This window comes from Psammomys obesus, unplaced genomic scaffold (genome assembly GCF_907164565.1).
Source record: "Psammomys obesus unplaced genomic scaffold, mPsaObe1.curated_primary_1811, whole genome shotgun sequence".
NCBI classification, from domain to species: Eukaryota; Metazoa; Chordata; class Mammalia; order Rodentia; family Muridae; genus Psammomys; species Psammomys obesus.
This window is the reverse complement of record NW_026592118.1, coordinates 16887799-16906209: the sequence shown is the minus strand read 5'-3', so window position 1 is coordinate 16906209 and position 18411 is coordinate 16887799. Positions and strand designations below refer to the sequence as shown.

General features: G+C 40.6%; 1 protein-coding gene across 1 annotated transcript in view; it reads left to right on the top strand.

Annotated features, from left to right (window-relative positions):
* Magi2 (membrane associated guanylate kinase, WW and PDZ domain containing 2) overlaps positions 1-18411 on the top strand; it is a 1360055-nt gene that overhangs the window by 910798 nt on the left and 430846 nt on the right. The window contains exon 6 of the mRNA XM_055612892.1: positions 14045-14295. Coding sequence (XP_055468867.1) covers positions 14045-14295 — 251 coding nt within the window. The remainder of the gene's footprint in view (positions 1-14044; positions 14296-18411) is intronic.

Below are 18411 nucleotides of genomic sequence, written 5' to 3'. Positions count from 1 at the left end.
TTTCTTTTGGGGGGTGGGTCACAATGATGGTGGGGCAGACATGGGAGGGCTAGAAAAAGAGTGTGCTTGGGGTTCATGGGGTGAAATTCCCAAATAATCAATAAAAATATATATAATAAAAATATAATGAAATTCAGAGTTGATTTCAGTACAGTTCTGCTCTCTACCTCATGGATAATTTTATAATTTTTAATATTAGCAACTGTGTTTTGAGTAATTGTCATATAATCACTTTATTCCCACCCCTCCTAAATCGTCTTTGATTGTCATGCCTAACTACCACTCTACTCCCTTTTGTAAAAGAACAAAACCAGTGTCACCCTTAACGTGATCTTCTCGGTGCAGTAAAGTTGGTCAATCTAATTAACCTCAGAGAAGAATAGTTCAGTCCCAGCCCATGTCATCAGAAGCTCAGATTGAGCATGTAGTGATGGGCAAACAATAGACATTATCCATTCCAGGGAGAGAACAAAATGTATGTGGCCTTGCAGAGAAATTTGGGTAACCCGTTAACGCCTGCTGTTGCCACTACAGGCTTACCTTAAGAAGGTAGTAACATATATTTTATGTGAATTTACTTCTGCAACCTGAGCATGACAGTAAAGTGAGGCTGGTGGGAAAGTAGCCTAACACATGGAAGCGATAAGGCATGTTTTACGTAGACCCACCTTCGTACCAGAGTCCCTCTGTGCTCACCAAAAAGAGTGGAATTTTCTTTCCATTTCAAAGTTTTCTCCCATAATTAGCAGTGAATTGTTAATTCTCTTCTCTTCCTGTTCTGTTGAAAAACGGAGAGATCCAAATTGCTTGCCAAACTATGTATGTTTTAAAACATCCTCAAAATAGATTTCTTATATTTCTTGAACGCTATATACGTAAATTAGATTCCTAGTGTCAGTGCATGAGAGGCAATATTTGGGGGAAACATGAGTTATGTTTATCATCTCTATCCCATTAAGAAGAAAACAATGAAGGCTATTGTGAAGACCTCTCTATAGTTAGTCATCTTTCTACACCACTAAATATAGAAGGAACAACATATTGAGTATTAGTATGCTTTAACTAATTTTCTCTCAATAACTGAACATAATTTATGCTCTTTACCCCACAATTTACATGTAAGTAACATAATCCCATTGTAGTTAGAGCCCAGGATTCATTTGCCTAGTTGCTGTGACTTAGCGGCAAAGCGACTTAAGGAAGGAAAGGACAGTTTAGCCAAGCATCCAGGCCAACAATACAAGAAATCATGATGGCAGCAGTTCGCACTAGTTGGGCCACATTGTATCCCCAGGAAGAAGCCAGCAAGCAATGTGATTGCTCAGCTTGCTTTCTCTTTTTTAATCAGTCAAGGACAAGGTGCTGCCCACAGTTAAAGCCGGTCTTCCCAAATCAGTTCATCTTAGCTAAAGAACGCCTCACAAGCATGCCCAGACCCTACCCTAACCAAGTTAGTGCCTTACAGGTCTGCCCAGAGACTTGCCTCTTAGGTGATTTTAAGTCCTGTCAGGGTAAAAATCAGTATTCGTCATCACAGTCTTATACATCTGTTTTCATTCATTTTAAATCCATTTACTGTTAGGTGCACAATATTTTCTTTATCTGTATTACGCTAGGTGCAGTGCAAGAGACTTAACATAAAAGGATTGGTGGTGAGGGATCGCCCTGTTGGTTTTGCAGTTCTGATGATGAGAAAATCATCTATTTTGATCTTTTCCCATGAAACTAAACCAATTAATGCCTAAAAACGTCTAGAAAGCCCAAGGTGAAGACTAAATGAATTTAGAGCAAGTAGACTTTTGTAATTTTTGCGTAGTTACATTACTGTAATAGAATACCTGAGGTAATCAACCTTAAAGGAGGCAATATTTAGTTTGGTTTATAGTCACAGAGTCACAGTCCCTAGCCAGTGGTATGAAGACACACTGCTCACGGCAGAGGAAGTTTCCTGCCTCACGGCAGCCAGGGTAGAACAAAAAGAAAGCAAGCGGAAGTGACTGAGAGACTACAGTGCTTTGAATACTCTCCTCCAATGTCCGCTGTTCTCTCACTGCCTTCAACCTTATAATAGTTTTACTATTTTTTAACAGCACAAAATTGAACACCAACCAACTGAATCATGGGCCTTTGAGGAATATACCATAACCAGACTTTAGCAAGACTTACTAACTTCCCCTTGGCTTTACAGCACCACACTAGGTATCGGATGGGCATAGAAAAAGCATGCAAAAGCAATAAAATAGTTATGGTAGTAGTAAGGAGAAGTGACATTAGGAGTATTTTAGCATGAGCAGATATCCTTTGTTCTAGAGAGAGCCTAAATGGGAACACTGTGCTCTCATTTCAGAGGAAAATTCAGGATAGGATAGTTTTCCTCTGTAGGAACCAAACTAATAGGCTCCACACCAGCTATCCAAGATAGTTTGCTTACAAAAATTAATTAGGAGGCTCAAAGTGAATTTTTCTCCAAGTGAGGTCCTGCGATCTGTGAGGCCCAAGAGTCTATGCCTGTGGCACAATTGGTCTTTCTTCCCACAGCGAATTCCAAGAAAGGAAATGCCATCAATACTAGGCTGGCCTCAGATTCACTTTTCAGTGAGATGGATGTTTTTGTGGCTTGCTTCTCAGTTCTTCTTGAGAAAAGACATAGACTTCAACATCTCAGACTGCCATCTAGCATTCGGGAAGACACACGAATTATATATAAATAGTAGAAATACTTCTACATAATTCTTGTTTTTTTCCTCATTTGGTCTACATCCCAAGAGGTTCCAAGTCTAGGCCTCTAGTATTAATTTTATGTAAAGATTAATAAATTATGTTTCCCAGTTTTATAGAGTATACATAAGTGGATGATAGATAAATAGCTAGCTAGATAGATATATACATACATAGATAGATACATAGATAAATGATAGATAAGTAGACAGATAGATAGATAAAGTAGGTAGACGATAGATAGACATACATAGAGATAGACACAAATACACATATAATGAACATTATCTAAACTCTGAAAATCTATAATTCTTTACTGATTGAGAGCAAGTGTTTATTTACTAATGCATTATTCTTTAGCTTTGACTTATTTGAATTAAGAAGATTATGCAGGCACTGTAATAATGTATTAAATCATGACTGTTCTATATCTGAACTTGGTTTCTGAAGGTGTTCCCTTGTAAATATTGGCCATCATCTTAACTACCGAGGAATTTTGCTGCTATTAACCTCCTGACTTGGCTTCGCTGTGTCACCTCTGCCTGAGTCATCTCCTACTTCAATCAGATTTATTAACCACGTGTAGCGGTGCGTTATACATCAGGTCTGTCTCAAAGAGCAACAGCCAAGATGACGGAGGCTTCCTTTGCTTTTAACTCCCCAGTTGTTGCTCTGGCAAGCAATAACTATATATGCCCACCTTCATTTTTGCTATGAAAAAGACAATCCAGTACAAAACTCAATTTAGAGAAAATTATGACCTAAGATATCTCTTTGGGAAAAAAATGCTGTACTTTAATTTGATAGGGCAATATAGCTGAAAGGATTTTGCAGTAGTTGTAACAGGCATAGTGAAATGATTTTATGAAATGCAGAGCCCTGTAAAAAAAAAGCCAGAATAATAAAGGGAAGCCAGCAGAGTTTATATACAAAAATATTATAAAGATATGTGTATCATTTGAATTCTATACATCAACAGACATGTGTAATACAGAGAATGTGAGTGTAGTATAATCTTTAATGTAATAACTTGAAAGCCTTAACTCTAGTCCTCAATCTCCCACATCCACAAGTGGCACACATTTGTGTTCTCTGGTTTCTATCTCCAAGGAAAAGGAGGTATGGAAAATAGTTCTTGTGTTTCTCTGTAAGTGTCTATAGTAAAAAGTCTTTCCATACATTACCTTATTTAAGCCTCCTAAAACAAAGAGACACATTGGAATCCCCCTCCTAAAAATAAGAAAATTCATCTCTGTAAGTTTAAAAGAACTGACACGGAGCTTCACTAAGTAAAAGCTTTGGGCATCAACTCAGAACGTTTTCCTGTTGTGATTGTCCTGACTTTTTAGCTTGATCATTTGAAAAAGTCATATGTAACATGGCCCAAAATGGATAAAAAGTGAAAATTTTGCCTACTTCTATTCCTCTTCCAACTAATTTGCTTCTACAGAGACAGACACAACCAGTGGTCTCTTGTGCACTCTCTAACAGTATGGGAAGAGGATAGGGAGATGCTAAGTACACCAACAAGGAAAAAGACAAGAAAGAGTCTGTATGAATTGTTGAAAGTGATTGCTTGATGCGCTTTGTAAGTTTGTTCTGTGCTTTGCCTATAAGTTATTTCCAACATTCACTCTGCTGTTAACATTTCGTTCGTGGGGAATCAGAGTATTGGAGAAGCTAAGGCTGACATACCACCATGAGTCTGAGCTCAACCTGAGCTACATAGTGAGTTTCAAGATAGCTTGGGCTAAGGGGTTAAGCTCAGCCTCAAGCAAAACCGTTGTTTTTGTTGTAATAAATAACTTTATTCTATCGGTCTTTCTAGTCTTTCTATCGGTCACTTCACACATAACTGTAAATAGAACTATTTATTCCAGTGCCAAGCTTTGCTCCATACCACTGATGAGTAGGCTATCCTCCCCTATCTCATTCATTGTGTTGATTTTATCATTTCCTAAAGTGTAGCCCCTGTCCGCAGACCCGGCTCTTTCTTTGTGCCTTAGCTAGCCAGTCCCCCTACTGGTTGCAACATCCCATAAATACCTGGTTAGAGTTGCTTGGAAGGGAATCTGTTCATTTCGATTCTGACTCTTGTTTCTCATCTCTGATTAGTTCAAATCCCACTGCTATAGATAATATTTTGTTTTAATTAAAGTGTCTTTTGCTTGGTAAGATGTCTGAAGCATATCAATTAGCCAATTAGTTCTGACCAGTGAGATATTTTGGCTTCATGCTACCAGGGGACCAGCCATGCCTACAACAGCCCATATCTCTGGTTTACAGGGGTTGAGCCAATGCTGTGTCCTATGGGGGTCTGATTCCACGAGGTTATTGTGAGGACTCGGCGTACTTGCGAGCTCAGCGAGTGTAAACTAGGACGACTTTCTACATGCAAGACAGCATACCACAGTGATGCAGTGTGCAGATGCTGGGGCTGGCTCCGGGTCGTCTGCTCATCTGAGGGCCGCTCATTCCCTGAGGACCTTGACAAAGTTCATTTCCTGACTTCTCTGTAGCTGGGAGATGGTAGGTGGTGGTGGTGGTGGTGGTGGTGGTGTGTGTGTGTGTGTGTGTGTGTCCGCGTACACACGCACATCTGAGAGTATGTCTGCAGGAAGAAAGAAGACGTCTCTTCAGTCCTAGGGCACAGGGCAAAATGTAATGAGTGACACACAGCTTGATCTCCGCTTCTGTCCTCACTCTCTGACAAGTCCCTTTGTGAAGCCAGTGCACGGTCCGATGGCATGATCTTGGTCATGCTTCAGATCATTACATTAGCTACCTCTAAGGTGCTTAGCACTCGCTCTGCCCACCACACAGAATGTCACTGCTAACTACTAGCTATCGTCCTACCCAGGCCTTTTCACAGTCCATTTCCCAGCCGGGTCTCCCCACACGGGGATCACAACTCAGTGAAACTATGCAGAACAAAAGCGAAATAGAAAACTTCGTCTAGTACTTCTTTATAATAGTCACCACCTGTTTTAATTAAGGACAAGTCTATTTATAGCTCGCATAATCCGAATAGCTTATTACACTAGGCACATGGAACTGTGTGTACAAAACACAAAACACACACACACACACACACACACACACACAGTGTTTTCTCCTTGGAGGGTAAATTTGAATTGATGTAAAGTAGCTCCTAAATTTCCGGTTTATGCTCACAGTCATGTACACACTTGAAGGGAACACAGTAGCTGCCTTCTTTCAGAGAAACAAGATTAATGTTTGAGGTCCAGTTTAGTGCAATGGCAACCTCAGAGTGAAAAGGGCATGTAAACTGAGGGCTGTCCAAACAGCAGGTCAGGAAAGCTGTTTTTTAAGCTATGGTGCTGGAGTTAAACTAAAGAGCAAGGCAGACACAGAAAAGAGTTTCTTATAGGTCAAGGCCTAGAGGTGCCAACCTTTGGAATGATTCCACTTAGCAGAGATGGAGGATTTGTGTAGAGTGAGTGGTTGAGGGCACACTGGTCAAGGTAAATATTCAGAAATTAATCCCATCACTAAGACCGAACTATCTGATTCATTAGTCAAAGTTCACCTATTTAAACTGAGTCTTTGGGTCTGGGCCTAACTTTCAGGCCAGAGTGCACAGGCTAAGTCAGAGCAAAGAAAGGGTGGGCAACAGGCCACTCAAGAGGCGAGCAGCTAGGGTAATGGGTATTATGAATGAGGAAGCTGTGCAGTTTGCAGGTCTGAGCGGATGCTAATGGCTAATGGCTGACATTTTTAACTCTGAAAGTTAAGTGAGGGAATTATAACCAAGAAATAGCATCCATTTCATTCATTTTCTACCTGCATTTAGGGTACTTTTGTGAAAACTATTTGCTCTCTTGGGGGTAAACTCTATTTCTCATGCCCTGGTAGTTTGGAAGATATCCCAGATTCCCTATATTTGTGCATATTAACCTAAAAATTTTTTTCCGTGATGCTGTCCAGTTTTTTCTTAATTACTTCTCATCTGGGCTATAGAGTGTCCCGTCAGTATTTGAAGCAGCAACTTGGATTGAGGATAGCCTAAGGATTCCTCACAATGGAATGCCTGTTAACTGTACATTGTTTAAGGGAGGGTACCATGCAGTTGAGATTCAGCGACTGGGGTCCGGAATGTGACACGAGCCCCTGTGTCATCCATGAGCCCGTTATCATCCTGTCGCACATCATGATCCACACTCTAAGAAGTCTGCCCTAGTTTCCTAGGACTTCTGGTGACTGACCTACAGACACCTGGCTGGTGTCAGGACAAATTGGGTTAGCAAAACAGGACCATCTGTGTGCACACGGGAAGCTCAGGTCTATTGGGTTTCACTGAAGGCACTGAAAAACTTCTTTTTCTTTTTATTGAAAATGGATTCTCTCGTACAATACATCCCAAATGCAATTTTCCCTCCCTCTACTACTCCCAACTCCCGCAGCCCAGCCCTCTCCCCCAGATCAACCCTCCTCTGTTTCCTCTTCAGAAAAGAGACGACAGCCAAACACGACAAAAGGAGATATAATAAGACAAGGCAAAAGCTCTCATATCGAAGCTCGACCCCCACTCCCACCGTTAGGAGTCTCACAAAACCACCAAGCTAATGGCCACAGCATGTATGCAGAGGACCTAACGAAGACCCATGCAAACCCCATGCTTGCTGGTTCAGTCTCTGTGAGCCCAAATGAGCCCTACTTAGTTGATTCTGTGGGCGTGTTCTTCTGGTGTTCATCCCCTCTAACTTTACAGTCTTTCCTCTCTCTCTCTCTCTCTCTCTCTCTCTCTCTCTCTCTCTCTGTCTGTCTGTCTTCCATGAGATTCCCCCCTGAGCTCCAAGGGGAGGGACCCCATAGAGACCTCCAATTTGGACTCTCTGTCTCCCCATCTGCTGCCAGAGGAAGCCTCTCTGACGATGACAGATCAAGGCACTGATCTAAGAAGAGAGCAGACTACCGTTAGGAGTTAGTTCATTGCTGTTTGTTTTGCGTTGTTTTGTTTGTTTGTTTGTTTAGATCAACCATGTTTGGCCTTAACCGAAGTCTCCAAGCTGTCCAGTCTCTGCTTCCTGACTATCCAGACAGTGTAGGATATGGGCTCCCTCTCCTGGAGTGGGCTTCAAGTTAAATCAGCCATTGTCTGGCCACTCCCGCAAGTTCTGTGTCACCGTCGACCCAGAACATCTTGCAGACAGGACAGACTGTAAGTCAAAGGTTTTGTGGTTAGGTTGGTGTCCACGTTTCTCTTCCCATACCAAAGAGACTAGACTATAGGGGTGAAGGGTCCATGCAGACACCAGCTCGACCTCTCTACATTCAATGTGCTGTGTGGAAGTTGACCCTGTCAAAGGGGCCCTATTGTCAGTTTTCTTTAATTTTTTTCTTTTATAATTTATGCATTATATATTCCAATTGTAGCCCCCTTCTTCATCTCCTCCTGGTTCCAACCTCCCTCCCCTCCCTCTACCCTATTCCCTTCTCCTAATCCACTGAAAAGGGGGGACCTCCTCCCATACCATCTGACCAAAGCTTAACAAGTCTCATCAGGGCTGCCTGAATCCTCCTGCTCTGTGGCCTGGCAAAGACTGCCTCGCTAGGCAGAAGTGATCAAAGAGCAGACCACCAAGTTCATGACAGAGCCAGCCCCTGCTCCCCTTAAAGGAGATCCACATGGAGACTGAGCTGCCCATGGGTTACATCTGAGCAGGGGGTCTAGATCCTCTCCATGTGTGGTTCTTGGTTACTGCATCAGTCTCTGCAGGACCCCCTGGGCTCAGATTATTTTCTTTTTTTCTTTTTGGTTTTTGTTGGTCTCCTTGTGGAACTCTTGTCCCCTCCAGGTCCTTCTATCCCCTCCATCTTCCATAAGACTCCCTATACTCTGCCACCTTCTGTCCTAGTATCATCTTGAATTGTTTAGAGATCTCTGCAAGGGCCCCTTGGCCAACAACTCAACCAAATGTAACCCCAGTCCCACCACTGCAAGCTTTGCCTAGCTATAAGAGATGGCCAGTTTAGACTCTATAACCCCCCTTTCTAGACATCCTCATTAGGATCACCCTCATTCATTCCAGGAAGTTTTCTAGTTTTCCACCCTATCCTCCAAATGGCCTCTACTTCCAGTTGTCCCTCCCTACGCTCTCTCCCTTTAGTCTATCTCCCCTCCCCCATCTGATCCCTCCCACTCCCATCCTGACTTGTCCCCAGCCTACCCACAAAATCTCTTATAGTCAGAAACTGGAAACTACTTAGATGTCCCTCAACAGAACAATGGATAGACAAAATAGGGTACATTTATAAGATGGAGTATTACTCATCAAGTAACTGTTGGAACTAGAAAATATCCTGAGTGAGGTAACCTAGACCCAGAAAGACAAATATGCTATGCATTTACTTATAAGTGCATATTGGCCATTAAGTAAACCAAGCTATAAACCGTAGAGATTCAGAAATATTGGTATAGACGAGAGCCATAATGGAGACACATCAATCTCCTGGTGGAAAAAAAGAACTTTTTTTTTTCTTTTTGCTTGTTAAATTTGTTGTGTTTCCTCAATGTTAACTGCTATTTTGAAAATACATGATGAATCTTTTTTTTTCCAGTCAGAATTCTGAAACAAATAATATGAGGAAAAATTACCAGAAGGGGAAACTTAGAACATATATATTATAAAAGTATTATCGTGTTTACAAAGTTATCCCTGAAGGTTGATTACATTTATAGTGCCAAACTGCCAAGAGAGGCAAACCCAGAGGCTGTCTCTTCTTCATCACCAAGCATTGATGCCTTGGGAAGTGTGGTCACTTAAAAAAAACCTCAAGAAAATACCATCTGTCTATTCAAGGTAATTCCTTCATTTGAACATATTACTTCTGAAAATCATATTTTATTTTATGAAGCGTGTATTTGATTCAGGATGGAAAAATAGACCATACCCGTATATGAGCACCATCACATGCATGTGTTTCTGAAATCTTTTGTGGAACTATAGAGCTCTAGTTCAATTGATCAGCTTCCACTCCATCTCCACCACTCCTAAAAGGAAATAAATTGAATATGGCCTATAAAAAAGTACTGATGTACTTTCTGTGCTACTGATAATACAGTCTTCAGAGCATTTTAGAGCCATAATTGTTCAAGCTCCCTAGATTTTCCTATCCCTTAGGTTGTAAAAACCTGGACATAGCTATAAGCGTGGAACAAATGTAAACAGGAAAGTTGACAGAAGTCCAAAGAGAGATGGGTCTCTGAAAAGTAAGAATTGATCAATGATGGCAATGAATTCAGTAGCCAGGATAGATATAAACTCAAAATTGCCCAATGAATTTTTTTCTTTTTATTAAAAATAGATTATTTTTTCATACAGTATATTTTTCCTCCTCCTCCAGTTCCTTCCCACCTCTCCTTTCATCCAGGTCCACTGTCTCTGTCTCTTATCAGAAAAGAACAGGCTTCTAAGAGAAAAGGACCAAACACAGTAAGATAAAATATAATAAGATAAAACAAAAACCATCACATTGTACTTGGACAAGGCAAACCAACAGAGAAGCTAAAGAGTCCCAGGAGAAGGCACAGGAATCAGAGACGTACTCACTCACCCACTCACTCACTCAGGAGTCCCATAAAAATACTAAACTGAAAGCAATAATATACACGCAGAGGGCCTCCTGGTGCAGACCCCTGTAGGTCCTGTGATTGCCACTTCAGTCTCTGTGAACTCGAATGAGCCTTGCTCAGTTGATTCAGAAGACCTTGTTCTCCTGGTGGCCTCCATCTCCTCTGGCTCTTACAGTCTTTCTGCCCTCTCTTCTGCAGGTTTCCCTGAGCTCTGAGGAGGGGGATTTGATGGAGACATCCTGTTTAAAGCTATGCTCCAAAGTCTGTCTGTACATCTTTTCCCTCCCTGCCCATCACTTTGCCCCACTCTTTCTGCATGATGTCTGGCTGTTACCCACTGAATTTTGTGAGAAGGGTGTTATCAGCAAATCAGGCATAAAAGAATCCATGAAGTGGGGAGGATATATCAAAATTGGTGGACATACAAGTGGTGGGATTTTCAAGGAGGGCCTGTTGGTAATTCAGACAAAGAAAGCATTTCTGACACCCTCTCTCTCCAAATGATAATGTCAGTGGTGGTAATCATGATATTACACATTTCTTGTGCACCTCTTGTATATCAGACACAGTTATAAGCATTTTACATATGTTATCATTTTTTGCCTGTAGATAGACCAGTCACTGATAGGTTAACTCCCTCTGGCTCATCTCTCCCTGGTCAGTTCCTGTCTGCCTTCCTCTTTCTTATTATCTCTAGCAAATGTTTGTTCAGTTCTTCTTGGATACATGCAAGAAATAAAGCACTGACTGAAAAACTACTTAGTATGTACAGTAGACATGGCCAATAATAGTGATCTTTATTCTTCTTGGTTCCCTGAACGAAAGCTTTGTTTACTTCTGGTCTCTCTATCACATTCTCAATATTACACCAGCTCTCTTTGGCAGCGGGAATTTCCCAGAATACATTTCTTCTTTGCTCTTCCCCCTCAGATGCCAGGATCTTGCATAATAGCATTTACTCCCACATGTTTAATTTGCTGTGCAGGCTGCACCATTGACACATATTTTCATTTCTCCACAAAGGCTACTGTGCTGAATGTATGAGCCTCGGAGTCACTGATTAGAAAATCGGCGAACAAACCTTTTTGCAACAATTGCCCCCTGGATTATTTCTCACATTCAACTTCCTTAAATACTGCCAACCTTTATTTGTGAAACCCAAAGGTTTCTCATCTTCTTGGCTCAAGATTTTACCTGTGTTTGTCATTTCTGTAACAAACAGCACTCAGCAGACACTGGAATGTTGCAGAAAGCCTCCTTGTTACCTCAACTACTTTCGGGATACAACATTCTTACTCACAATCCACCAAGGGTCTCAAAGCGTCTCTCGTTGCATTGGGGCTGTGTTTAGGTATGTGTGTGTCTGTGCACCTTGTGTATTAGTATGAAGGCTGGAGGTCAGTGTTGGGCTGTCATCCTCTATCATTCTCTACATTTTTTGGTAAAGAGTCTTTCATTGAACCTGGACTGATTCAGTCATGCAGCTGACCAGTAGGTTCCTGGTGTCCACCTGTCTTATCCCATAGTTCAGGAATTATAAGCATTCACCACCACACCCAACTTTTAGTGGGTGCAGGAGATCAGATCTCAGATCTTCATATTTGTGGAGGACTCGACTGTCATACCCTTCCAGACCTTCACCTTATCTCGTTAGACATAACCTTTGTTTTGAGGCAAATCAGTGGTACAGAGTCTTCTGGGAAAATTACAGCGAGACCCATTCTTTTCTTTTCTTCTTTTTTTCTTTCTTTCTTTTTTTTTTTTTTAATAAGCAGCCCCTTCACTCTAGCCACAGCCCTCTGGGTACCCTGCTCTCTAGAGACTGCATCTCTGGATTCAGATCTACAAGTGTCTCAGTTTTTCAAACCTTTAAGAAAGTTGCAGCCAAGCGTCATTTTGTGTGCTGACTGAATACTATGTGTCCACGAGTCTTTGAAATTCTGCCATGCAGACATCAAAGACTACATGTTCAGGGACCGTGCTGGTTTGTCAGGGCAGGAGGCCTTCTCCCTTGTCTCTGCCTGCTGTGGCCTTGAACATGCCTACAGGCAGCAGTTTTACAGTTTTAAGCCTGCTCAGGAGAATATTAAAGATTCATTTATTGTGAAAATTGGCAAAGGCTTTTAAATTATAGTTTAAGGAAAGCTTTGTAAAACCATCCCTATTAAGTTTCCTCTGCTAAGTCAGAAGCTGACATCAGAGACTTACTCTGCATATTTGATAAAAGGTAACAATGCTAATTGACCTAGCGTAGTCTGTGTAGCTATGACACCCTTTTAACTCTTAAAATCCCTTGAGGATTTTTATTTTTCTCATCATTACTGCTGATGTCACATTATAAAGTCCCCATTTCCAGGGTTGCCTAGATCTAGAGAACACAGGTTGATTTCAAGTGGAATTATAGTTTCCATTTAAAAAAAATTTTTTTCATGCTTTTACTCTTCCTTTTGATTTCAAAGCATTGTCAATCTCTTGCCTCCTACGGTTTCTATAACTGTGTGTGTCTGAGAGAGAGAGAGAGAGAGAGAGAGAGAGAGAGAGAGAACAATAGTGCAACACTGAGGTGTGAGTATGAAGGTCCGAAGATACATTCAGGAGCCTTTTCTTTCCTCCATCTTATTCAGGCAGGGTCTCTCCTGTTGTTTTGGTGTCTGCAGAGCATACTCCAGGCTTGCTGTCTTTCAAGCATCTGTCCAGTTCTCTACCTGCCTCTGGTTGGAGCTCAGAGATTAAAGATGCAAGCTAGCTAGTGTACCTGGCATTTCTAATGTGGTTTCAGGGAAATGGATTCGGGTCTTCTGGCTCATGCTGCAAGCACTTTTTCCTGCTGAGGAAGTTCCCCAGCCTTGTCCACAGCTTGACTTTTGGTGATAGTTTTCATCAGAAAAATATGGTATTCTTCCTGCATCTATAGCAAAATGAGTTAAGACCCAAGAGATGAGTTTAACGCAAGGTAAAGATGCAACCTCTGTAAGTCTTACAACGCTGCACCCACATGGAGTCACACATTAGACTCCACCCAGCTCCAGTCACACAAATAAATCTCCCAAGCCAAGCAATTCAGTTATTCTGAGAAGCTTGAACCACAAGATTTTAGGATCAAACTCATACCACACCTTACACTAAAAATATCCATCTTTACCTTATAATCACTTTTGTTCTGTGTGTTTTTTGGTAGGACCCTCCTCAGTGGTACTGCCAAAGTTTCAGACCCAAAGCCATGTAGGCTTTGTTTCAGGATAGACTGGACCCATAAAACTGGTAAACTTTAAACTCACTCATGCAGAACTTAATGTTACACAAAAAACAGAAGTGCAGAAAAACTGAATGCATCTCATTCTTTCCAACTAAGATCAACAGGCACACAAATGCACACACAGGCATACATGGGAACGCTCACACAGCACACACACTTTATTTATACAATGCTTAAGATACGATTCTTTTTTTCTTTTCTTTCTTTTTTTTTTTTTCTTAACTGAAAAAGCCACTGGGCTCTCTTGCTTCTATGGTGTTTGTCTGGGAGTTTTTGGGGGGCAGGTTCTGTTCCTCTTCACCATCACAGTGAACTGCCAGTGACTCTGAGAAAGGCTGTCCAGTGCAGGTTAGAGTGAGACCAGTTCTTGGGGATCGCGTACTTGATTCTACCGAATGTGGCCCAGGCATTCGTGTTGATGATGGTCCTTGGGTAAGAAGTGATACTTGTTGCTGAATGGGTCTACATCTCAGGACCACCACGACTCCTTCCCTGTGGGCCGCCGGCTCCATTCCCACGGTCTTGTCAGTGGGAAGGAGTTGCAAGTCGTCAGGTGATCGGGCTCGGAAGCTGTGCATCGCTTATTACTCTAGATCAGGAAGCTGGAGCAGTTCCGCACCACCAGCCTTGCAGATGCACAGACATGCAGTGGCTCCTGGCACTACAGTAGCTGGAGCCCTATATCTCTTCATTTTTACTCTTGAATGCGTCCTCATCTATTCAGGTAGGTTTCTAATCGAAACGTAAGCCAGCAAGGAAACAAATCCTCCCTTAGTGTGACTTAATTCACAGAATCATTCAGTGTTAGAAATATTTTAACTGGGCTGGACAGACGGCTCAGTTATAAGAGCACCTACTGGTGATGCAGACACTCCTGGTTTGCTTTCAGCACCAACATCTGCAGCTCAAAAAGGTCTGCAAATCTAGTTCTAGTGGGTCTCACACCCTCTGCCCTCTGTGAGCTTCTACACATACACAGAGAGAGAGAAAGAGAGAGAGAGAGAGAGAGAGCACATAAGCTCATTCACACACGAAAACTTTTCAAATTATTTTGAAAAATAAATATTTGTATTGACTTAAAGCAGGTAATAATACATTTACCTCCTAGAAGCGATTAGGTACTCTGTATGTATGTATAGAAAGCAGAAATGATAAATAATTTGAATGGACACATAAGGTGACCTGCATGAAGAAAGATGAGTGAAAAGGTGGGAACAAAAACAGTGAGAGATGGGTGAAAAAAGCAGTCGGTCAGGAAAGGGAATGACAAGGCAAGAAAAGATAAGATCTAGAAACCAAGGAGTAGTGCCTACGCCTAGTGCTGGTAATTTAAATGCCATTTTGTCTCGACTCTGTGAACAGCGTAAGAACACCTCAAGTCAGAATTTCCAAACAACACGCTTTGAAGTGAGGAAATGAGGCTGTAAATCAGTACCTTCGTTTTACCACGGTGAAATCATCATGCTCTTAGAAGCAGAAATCTTTGCCAACTGCTGAAACTAGAAAGGAAATTTAAATGAATTTTAAAATACATTTGTGTACGTGACTAAGGAAGCCAAAGGCATCAGATGTCCCTGAGGAACTAGAGATATAAGTGCTGTGAGCCACCTGATGTGGGTGCTGGGAATTGAACTCGGTCCTCTAGAAAAGCAGTATGTACCTCTTAACCACTCAGCCATCTCTAGCCTTGGATTGGAATTGTAAAGGACAAGGATGGCCTTGCTCTGTTGGTTTACATACAGACATTCTCTTGCACAGGCAAGAGACACAGACAAATCTTACTGCAACCAAACCAAACTTCATATGCTAGATTGTCGTCTAAAAGCTTCACTGTCATTCATTTAAAAATGAGCATAATTATGTGATATCAAAGTAGCTGGAAGAGCGAAAGCCAGCTTTCACAGGGCTTAACTATTAAATGATTATTTTATGTTGTCTCTGTGGAGAGCATTAGAGAGAACTTTGGTAAAAATCAGCTGCCCTGGGGAGCAGTCCAATAGATGTCCAGGAGGGAAAAGTAATTCAGAATATGTGAAATCTGCCCACAGTCATTGTTTCTGCATTTGCCTCAGTGGCTGAGGCTGCTCTAATGATCACTTGGCTGGGATGTACGTTTATCTTGTCAATGTAGAGAAACATAAAACATTCACGTTTTCAAAATCTAAAGGTCACAGCAAATGGCTTGAGGAATTTAAGAGCACTAGAATGCCTTTGCCTATTCATTGAAATATTAGCTTTAGAATAATTGCATAGAGCAAGACTAGGAACACTTTAGAAAGAGAAATCACACAAGTGAAAATAAAGTATTTAATTAAGTTTTATGGGACTCAGTGATGAGTTAATTAAAGTAATCTTTATCTTTACTGTACACCATGCACCTTTAACAGGGAAATGGACTAATGTTAAATTTGTGAATTTGTCCCAGGCCAGTGTATTTTCTAAAACATGTAAGGACGAAGCAGTGGATAACACCTTTGCTCTTAAGGAGTATAATATATCTTGCCCTTCTATTTATAATTTATTTAGTTATGTGTCTATGAGGCTTGAATTTTAGGGCCCTAGAAGATGTGACTAAAGAGTAAAAGGAGCTGTTACCTTGCAAATCCAACTCTTTGTCTCTTTGCGCACCAAGGCTTCTGCAAAGTACATCTAGGTAGCAAAAAGACAGGATTCTGCCTTGAATGGTTTGCCCTGCTCCTAGCTATTGTCATACTTAATGCAGTGTTTGTATTGGTCAAATTCAAATTGTTTTGCCACATTGAAATGGTTTTAATTATTAATCAGACATACATTTTTAAAAAATATCAGATTGACAAAATTGTTTATGGAAATATACAAATACATTAATTGTTATTTCACTGTTTAAAGATGCAAAAGCACTTTGTTGCTATTTTACCAGATCAGGTACATCCTCTTGTCAACAGCTTCTGACTGAAAGATGTACTTGAATTTGTAGATTTTTCACCTTCTGAATACAAACAAGAAAGAAATAACAAGTCATTGAGTAGCAGGAGTGTTTTGTACTTCTCAAAACAAACAAAGCAAACAAATAAAAAAAAAAAAAAAAACAATGCTGACAAACACCAGATTGCTCCTTGGAGGCTGTAAACAAAACTATGTATGTTCTGACTAGGAGACAGACTTTTTACCAATTTTCTCGTTACTTGGGAAACCATAAGATAGAAATGAGAGAGGAATACACACATCCACAGACATATTTATATAAAACACAAACCACAGTAAAGTTGCAAGTGAAGCACTATATTCCACTTATCTAGCCAATCGTAGCTATTGATAGATGGTTTTGTGTTCAAGTCAGCTATGTTAGAAATATTACTACAGGGCTCAATGTGCCAACACATACATAGATCTGAAATGATACAGAGATTAGCACGGCCTCTGTACGAAAATGGCATGCAAATCATGAAGCATTTCATATTTTGCACCAGCTTTGACAAAAGGTTGCCTGACAAAAACCAACTGTAGCTTGGAAAGGTCTCCCTGAGGTCTTTGAGTTTTGCAGTAAGTGGTGGAGAGCCAACACCCTTCCTTAGAGCCTCCTGGCATCTCCACGGTATCACAGACACATCACTAATAAGTTCCCTGATGATTCCTCTATTGCTTGTTGTTATTATTTATATATATATATATGTGTGTGTGTGTGTGTGTGTGTGTACATTAGAATTCCAAAAAAACAAAAAAAACAAAAAAACAAAAACAAAAACACGACATGCCTACTTTGGTTTATTTAAAAAAAAATATAAGCAGACTAGACATTGAACTCAGATGAATGTGCAAAAAAACATCTAAATTACATTTGGACATACTATTCAAGGCTTTAGGGGTGTGTGTGAGAGAGAATATTTAGTTTTCAAACTTGTATGCCCTGAAAACCATATGTATGCTTTAGAAATAGAAGTGGATTTGAATCCTAACTTAAAATGATTATGACCTTGGCAAGTTTTCATCAAATTCACCTTTCACCTGTGGAAATTTAAGTGATTGTTCTTACCTTCAAAAGTTGTGTAAGGATTAAGTGAGACAGGAATCATTTAGCTTAATACCAGCTGATTTTCTACAGATTTTGTACAAGTGTTTGTCTTCTTTCTTCCCCTGTCATAATTACAGTTCTTGTCAAGAGGGAAAAGGAGTAACATGGAGAATTGGAGGGGAAGGAGGAAAAGGAGAAAGAAGAAGGGGAAGAGGAATATGAGTTAGTTAATAAAGATGTAGCTCAATGGAATAGTGTTTGCCTAATGGCATTGGGGTCTGAATTTGATTTTAGCATTGAAGAAAATGCCCCTTATATTATCAGAGCATACCATACGTCTATAGCTCTGTTAGAAATTTTGAATATATCATGTAACATAATTCCATGATAACCCTAAGTAGGTATTATTCCAAATTTGAAGATAATGAAACAACCCTAAAGAGAAGAATGAGATAAATTATCTTACTCAAGGGTCAATCAGCTACTTATTATAGAGTCTGGTTCCAAATCTTTAATCTACATTTGTGTCTAAGAGTATCTGATACTAATTTCAAAAACTAGAAATTTCTACAAGGCTTCCAAAAGCATCCTGTTTGGCTGTGGACAAAAGAATAGAATAAAGTAGAAAACTCATCACAGGACTGGGAAAAAGCTTGTGTTAAGTTCTTTTGGTCCCAAAAACTCTGTTAACCTCTAAAGATGAGTAGGTGAGTAGCAGTTGGAAGATGGCTCTTCCAGGCATCCTTAAACATAGGAAACTTATTAGAAGGACATGGCTCCTGTTGTAGTACCTAGGGGACTTTGGGCCACTCATCACAGTAGTAATTCAAGAACTCCAGAGATATCTCT